Below are 7,629 nucleotides of genomic sequence, written 5' to 3'. Positions count from 1 at the left end.
AGATATGATCGTTTGAAGTTGGCCCTAATAGAAACTCATATCGAAAAGAAAGTTTTATACTTAACTTTGTGTTAGGGATATTGTATGACCTTAATTCATACCTAAAGAACTTTCAAACTAAAGTATTCATATTATCACTTATGAATAATTAAATTATCGGGCTTGAGTCTATCTAGACACATTCGAAGACTAAAATCTTCGCCGGAAAGTTTGAGGTGGCCTAATAAATTAAATATTGGCTATTTTGGACACAAGTTAATATTAAGGAATGAAAATTTTGAATTTCCATGAATTTATTATGAATAATTTAGCAACGACGAAATGAATCGTTACATATATAAACACTCAACTTGATGCCAACTTTGTTTCGATTTGCTAAAGGGCTATGAGTGCTTTAAATCTTTTATGCACCTAAAACAAAATTCAAATTCTGAACAATTAAAAGAAAAAAGGGAAGTATTTTAATCAAGCATATGTAAACAAAAGTGGTTATTTTGTCATTAATCTGCAGCATAAACATCTATTATATTAGGTTCATGAATAAAACAAACATGATTACCCATAGATGCTTCAGAAAAGTACACCACAGTTTATATATATTAAGGTTGTTGCTTGCTTGTGTGTTATATCTCATTGTCAACACCCTAATAAATATAATGTGGTACCATAAAGTTTTAAAAAAACAATGAATGATATCTAGGAGATGGATCTGTTGGTCGTCACTACATTAACTATTGCTAGAAAATGATATTTTAAAAAATCAGATAAACTCATTGACTATGTAGATAGCTACTAAGTAAACGCCAAAGGAAAAGAACAAACTGTTTGTTAGGAACCCTTAAATATTAATCTCTGCTTTATATTTAAAAGCAACCAAACACCATTGTCCTTTTGTACATCTATTCCACCATTTAATTTCTTTCATGTACTGAAAGGAAAGCATCATAAAATTAAGAAGAATTAAGAAGAAGAAGAAGAAGAAGAGATGACATTAGTTTGGTCTCCAGAAACAGCTTCTAAAGCATATCTTGACACCATACAAACAGTAAGCAAAAACACTTTATTTGCTTCTACTTAATTACTACATATTCTTTTTCTTCCTTTAATTAATTAATTGGTTTTGGGCATTTCAATGATCATATTCATATATATGCAGTGTGGAATATCAAGTAAAACCAGCATCGCCGAATTTTTATCAGCCATGGCTGCAGGATATAACTCAACATTAATAGTTGAAGCATGGACGAAACATGAAGATCTTGACATCACCACAAGCATAGGTATTAAATTAAATAATTAAATTGTGCAACAATATATCGTCTAAAAGCTTAAATTGTTACAAAAAACACATCTTTATTATTTACTTAATTATAAATATTGTTTTACAACAGGATTAGCCATTGCCGCGAAACATACGCATGGGAGGCACGTATGCATGGTTGCAGACGAAGCTTCAAGAGTAAAGTACGTCAGTGCCATGCAGAAATTATCATCAGCTGACGTGTCGTTGCCGGAGGTCGTCGTGGGAGTACTACAGGTGGAGGAGATAACTAGAAAGATGAATAATCCCATTGTTTTTCTGGTTGTTGGTGGTGGTGGGAGAAGCAGAGACTTTGTTAAAGCTTTAATAACTAGTGTCAAATTGAACCAACATGGAGCAATCTTAGCATTCAAAAGGAATACTAGTACTACGTTGAGCTGGAAAGAGGTCATCCTTGATATTACAAAACTAAGTGTTGTGAGATCAATAACACTACCATTTGGATCATATGGATTAGAGATTGCTTATATAGCAAGTAATATTATTAGAAATACAAAGTCCAAATATAATCCCAAACGTTGGATTAGGCATGTTGATCAAGAATCAGGTGAAGAACATTTGATCCGACGATGAATATATATCATAGTAAGTATATATCAAATACGAGACAATTTTCTCTTTCTTTGTACATACGGGAGGATATGATAGTACTTTCTTCATTTCATTTATGTATGGAGATGAAGTTTAAGAAAGTATTTTATTTTTTTTTTTTTGTATTTTGTCGTTTTAAACTAAGTTTGTAAATATATAATAACATACACACCTCCATATATTGTATTCTTAAGCAAGTCATCATGTATGCCGTTTAACTTTGTTATTGGGTGTGATTATCATCATATCATGATAAAGAGGCTCATGTACTAATCGTATGCAGTAACATAAAAGTAGAAATACAAATATATGCAAACTTACGAATTAAACGTAAATATTTAAGTATTAACCATCAGAATTCATAAATGTTAAAAGTGATATACGATATGATTAAACAAAAATACTTAAATGGAATATTATATAAGAAGAATTTTTGAAAAATATCATGTCTCATACTTCTCATTGTTGATGAGTCCATGTTTAAAGGGGAAAACAAATGGCGAAATGCCACACTAACAATAATTTTCGTGGAAGGAGAAAGCAGAAGGGCAAACTGAATGATTCTTATTAACTGAAAATTTTCTTAAAAATTAAAGCCTTTTGGATCAAATTGGACGAAGTTGATAGCACAAGGGGAAAAATGCCTCCTTAAACCCCTTAAAAATAATTTTTTTTAAAAAATACTACTGCCAATTTATGGCTTTTCAGGATTAATTAAATTGAACCATTCTAGCTAAAATTTTGGATAAACCGATTAGGGTTGACCCCATCTTTAATTAAAGGTTGTAAATTTGTTGAATGAAGTTAATGATTAATTATCCCGTATTCTAATTAAGCATACCAAACAGCATATGCCCTTAATAATTAATTAATGAATAAGACATCTTATTTTAAAAAAATAAATAGGACAACTCCTCTACGTACCTCAGCTTCTTATTAAAACACGAAGAAGTGATGCATTGTGATTAAAAAAATAAATAAGTGATGTAGCACTCTGAACTTATAATTAGAATATGTTATAGATTTGATAAGTTAAGCTACAGCTTGCCATAGCCTTATCAGGTAGGAACCGGTAATATATCGTTATCACAATTTTATTTAGTAACCAACTTGTAAGGAAATTCATAATTTTAGGCAACTGTTCCTATTAAAGAAAATAAAAGAAGTAAACTGATACAAGTATGTTTACTAAGTATCATGGATGAAGAGTTCTCTAATTTCATGGATATATGTCTCAATATTTTATTATTTTGTAAAGATATTTTCTCAATTATTAATTCTTATTATGAGTTGGTTTGGAATAACTCATCGTTTAAACCATCAATACGAGACTTGCGCGCGGGTTTACAAGCTTGACGATAACCTTGGTCTTTTTTTTTTTTCTTTTTTATAAAAAAAATAATAATGCAAAAACTTCACTAGAATTGCTAAAATAAAATTTAGCCTTCTTAACTTGTAATTTTCACAGTTGAGATTTAGTTAAGAAGAGGCCACTCATGATAAGGGATAAGCACATGAGTGATATATATCAACTCGTTAACTGGTTGGGAAATAATTGTCATGGGATAATTAATCCCGGAATTAGTTATCCCACCATGCATATGAGATAACTTATCCCATCACTGTGGTGTAAATAGTGGGATAAGTTATCCCGGTATTGACTAATACTTTCAACCAAACATAGTCTTCATTTTATCCCGGGACTACTAAATCCCTTATACCTCACACCAAACGACCAAGGTTATCAATATGGTAAATAAAATATGGATCAAACAAATTTTGGCTGTTATATCATATGCTCGAACGATCTAAAAATGACACTTTTGTCTTTGGAGTAGAAACTTTTGTGTGAGGTCCTTTCTCTTGCTATTACTAAATTATCTAAATTCAAACCCTTGCCTGATATGATACATATATTGAGATGAAGTTGCTTTTTAAGTTTAGAGGGTTTTGAATTCTAAAAAATACAGCTTATGTGTATTGCATTAGTTGTTTATACGTATTTAATAAATTTTAAAATAGAAGTATAGAGTTTAAACCAAATTATTGAATTCTACTAAATCCTAAACGTAGAATTGTAGTTTGACCATTATTATATATATATATATATATATGTGTGTAAGCAGTGCAAGTCTACAGACCACATAAAGGGGTTTATTTTTTTATATTTTTCTTTTGCAATTATATCATAAAAAAAATTTCACGGTCAATAATTAGGAAGAAATGAAAGATCAAAATAGAAATAAACCTTAGTTTGTTGAGAAGATTAGGAGAGAACATTTTAATAGTCTGATAATCTGAAATAATAAAAATGAAAAAATCGAATAAAGAATATTCTATTTACATACTTTTGTCTTACCCTTAGCTCCCATTTTTTTATTCCCTTGGATCCTTCGTAATTCGAGTTTACGCAATCTCTCTCGTCAAGTGCATGTTTTCATACAACTCACTAAAAAAGGTGCCAAAACAAAATGGCTAGAAACTCAAAATAAATACTAAGCTCCGGATCAGCTATCTTGGGTCAATGTATGCGGACTGGGCTTAATCAGATTGGGCCGAAACATATGAGACTTGGGCTCCAACAGAAATCGTCAAAAGACTATGGGCTTATTCTTGTGGCCAGTTTCTTAGTTTTTTACTGGACTTTTCGGATTGCCTTACGAGGTGGGCCTCTCATACCGTAGCTTCATTGAATTCTGTGGGAATACGATTTCCTCCCTCACTAGTGTAGCATAGGTACTCTATTTGAATTTGATTAATAGGCCCTATCTCTAGTTCAATGACTAAGTTGTTTATACATCTAACTTTCTACCTTTAGCACCTAAGCGAGTGCTTCCGGAAGTGTAGGCGTGTAGGCTCTCCAACCTTTAAGAACGTCGTGATTAAGATAGCTTCCTTTTTGAAAGTCAGTTTTTGAGTACTACCTGCCTTTATCAACTGAGTTGATATAGGACCACCCTTTATAAGTCCAAAAGGTATTTTTTGCTTCACAAAAATCGGACACTTATTACTCGCTTTGGTGGGAGTTTTGAGTTTATACAACAACAAACCCAGTGTATTCCCACACAGTGGAGTCTGGGGAGGGTAAGATGTACGCAGTACATACCACTACCTCCGAAGAGTTTTGAGTTTATAAAATTTGATCAAATTATACAGCTTGCATAACTTGCATACAAATTCTTCTTGTTGCATACAATGCGGTCAAAACACACAACTGTCAACTTGTATATTATTATGTTGTTTTGTGTATTCTGTATGTCGTTTGTATATATGTTGTATATCATGTGTATGTCACTCTACGTTTAGTGATCAATTGGTCATAGAAATAAAAAATGTAGAACCAAATTTATGAATCATGTGTTCTAGAGTTCAAATTTAAATTGTTAAAACTTATGTGTTTTGTCATGGAGTTTGATAAAATCCCCAGAGTTTAAATTACATATCTCAAATTTTATAAATACCTCCACAATTTAAACTATATATCATCTCTAACTTCATGAATATTTCATATAGCCTTAAATATCTAAGAGCCAGTATGTTTTAGCCCTCCTCATTTCATATCAATACAACAAGCCCAGTATTATGCTGGGTAATTAAGTTTTATTTTTAAAAAATGTAGTCTTAAATTATATTTCAAGTTGCGTGAGGTTTATCCTAAATTTTAAGGTCTGTATATTTTAATCTAGGGGTATGCTCGTCTAGATGATATTTTTGTATTAAAAGTAACTAAAGATTAATTAATTCTGAAATATTGGCTAAAACTTTTTATTAGTAGTAGCTGTTCAGAAAATGTATATTTGCCAATTTCTCCTAACATATCTAATTTGTACTATTTCGTTCGTTTCGTTTTTCTGTTGGAGAAAAATGAGAGTATTAATACCTCATTATACAGTATAAATTTAATCATACATACATTTATTGTTTTCTTGGTCATCAATTGTTGTCTGCTAGATTATCTTTCGTTTTGTGAATTAAACGGTAAAAGAAGGGAAAAGATCAAGATTTTAATAGATCTTGTCAAAGCTATAGTAAACAAATATATATATACACATCATTTATCAATTTCCAAACTTTTCTTAAACAAAAACATAGAAATTAAAAAAAAAAAAAAAAAAAGTCTTCTAAATAATTTACAAAGTCTAGACTACTATGGAAGATTGGAAATTTAATTGTATATCTACAAAGGTTGTTAGTAGTCAATGAAGTGGGATGCAAGGTACTAATTTAACCCGATGCAAAAATAGATATAGGCCAGGTGATTTCTGTTCATCCACCTTAGCCGTTATGGACGGGAGATAATTCAATACTTGTGTCAGTAGAAACCAAATAGCAAGTATCTCGTGAGATTGTTTGACGTGAATAAAACCTGGCTCGAACACTACTACCACCAAAATTAATCCTCATAAACCTTAAAAGTTGTAGTACTACTTCATGAACAATTTGTTTTTGGAGAAGTACTGACCCTGTAAAGATGTTCTTCCCCAGTGCATTCATCAATCTCAACAACCCAATGACTCCTGCTTCCACCATTAATCTTTTTACCTTCTGAAACCCTAATTTTACTAACTAATAACCCTTCTCCAATAGGTAGAAAATAACCTTTGTGATCAAAACTTAACCTAGGTCTTTCATGTAGGGCATTGTACCCTACAATAAATAATGCACCTTTCACACTAACACCTTGTTGTGCCACTTCAAAGACTTGTTGAAAATCATCCAATTTGCAATCAATAAGTACAAAATCAGCTCCTTCATAGTTACTTGCCAATAAAGTTTTAACATCATGACCAACCACAAATTCAACGAAATTTGCATAGTCCTCCAATAATAATGTTTCTTTTATTGCATGCATTTCTTCTTGTCTACGTAACATACACACTACCCGGCCACCCGTTTGATGAGCCGCTGCTACTAAGCCTAGTAGCATGGATCCAGGGTGGCCGGAGCATGCCATCACCATGAGCTGTGAATTATTTCCAGCTGCCATGGCAGATATGAACTCAGTTACATCAGGCGCTTTTACTCTTTCACCCTAATCAAAATTTCAAAAAAAAAACATAAAAATAAATTTATGAGTATATAATTGAAGATAGACAAGGTTTTTTTTTTTTTAAAAGCTATATGGACAGTAAGAATTCACATAGTTATAGTTGTTATATTACTGAAGATAAACTAACCAAATTAAGCTCAGAAACTTAGTACAAATACTACTTACCATTTTTAGAGTTTTGAGAAACGCATTGGTAGCATTTTCAGCAGACCAGCAATCCATTCTTCAAGATTCTGCTATATTATATTTGTATTGGATAGTTTAAACAATTTATATATAGGAAGGGTTTGATCTATATTTGTAGTTTAAGAGACAAGAATAATTAATTGTGTTCCATCGATTCTTAATAATAATAATGAGGTTAAGTTAGAATAATAATTGCAGAGGAACAACTAAGGAAGGTATTTATGAGAAGATTCTGACATTATTGAATCAAGATTTCAAACTTGTTGACTAAAGTAAACAACATCACTTTCTTATTATTGTGTTAATTTATGAGTATATTTTACTTTGTTCGTTCACTTTTACCGGTTTATTATACTAAAATAAATTTTAATTTTTATTTATTCACTTTAATACATTAAGAAAAAGTTAATTTTGTTTTACCAGTTTTACCTAAAAGTAATTATTCATTCCTCAAATCATTTTCCAAGTGTATTAAACTTAT

The 7,629-nt window shown here is 31.1% G+C and overlaps 2 protein-coding genes across 2 annotated transcripts; one reads left to right on the top strand and one right to left on the bottom strand.

Moving 5' to 3' along the window:
• Positions 1–917: 917 nt before the first annotated feature.
• LOC107838910 lies at positions 918–1,951 on the top strand. The gene is made up of 3 exons (XM_016682208.2): positions 918–1,045; positions 1,157–1,280; positions 1,392–1,951. Exons 1-3 carry the CDS (start codon positions 986–988, stop codon positions 1,892–1,894), a joined length of 687 nt encoding a protein of 228 aa, XP_016537694.2. The 5' UTR covers positions 918–985; the 3' UTR covers positions 1,895–1,951.
• Positions 1,952–5,915: 3,964 nt separating this feature from the next.
• Positions 5,916–7,309, bottom strand: LOC107854268. The gene is made up of 2 exons (XM_016699284.2): positions 7,128–7,309; positions 5,916–6,944 (listed from the first exon to the last, which is right to left on the bottom strand). The coding sequence occupies exons 1-2, from the start codon at positions 7,182–7,184 to the stop codon at positions 6,342–6,344; spliced, it is 660 nt and encodes a 219-aa protein (XP_016554770.1). The 5' UTR covers positions 7,185–7,309; the 3' UTR covers positions 5,916–6,341.
• Between the last annotated feature and the right edge of the window lie 320 nt (positions 7,310–7,629).

Source organism: Capsicum annuum, chromosome 1 (genome assembly GCF_002878395.1).
Source record: "Capsicum annuum cultivar UCD-10X-F1 chromosome 1, UCD10Xv1.1, whole genome shotgun sequence".
NCBI classification, from domain to species: Eukaryota; Viridiplantae; Streptophyta; class Magnoliopsida; order Solanales; family Solanaceae; genus Capsicum; species Capsicum annuum.
The sequence above is the reverse complement of the archived record's forward strand: the minus strand, read 5'-3'. Positions and strand labels throughout refer to the sequence as shown.

What these genes read in the sequence shown, in the direction of transcription:
- LOC107838910 (XM_016682208.2), top strand. Translation starts at nt 986, where the DNA reads ATGACATTAGTTTGGTCTCCAGAAACAGCTTCTAAAGCATATCTTGAC. An exon ending in ATCTTGACACCATACAAACA is followed by an intron (nt 1,046 to 1,156) that starts GTAAGCAAAAAC and finishes ATATATATGCAG; the next exon opens with TGTGGAATATCAAGTAAAAC. An exon ending in TGACATCACCACAAGCATAG is followed by an intron (nt 1,281 to 1,391) that starts GTATTAAATTAA and finishes GTTTTACAACAG; the next exon opens with GATTAGCCATTGCCGCGAAA.
- LOC107854268 (XM_016699284.2), bottom strand. Translation starts at nt 7,184, where the DNA reads ATGGATTGCTGGTCTGCTGAAAATGCTACCAATGCGTTTCTCAAAACT. An exon ending in TTCTCAAAACTCTAAAAATG is followed by an intron (nt 6,945 to 7,127) that starts GTAAGTAGTATT and finishes AATTTTGATTAG; the next exon opens with GGTGAAAGAGTAAAAGCGCC.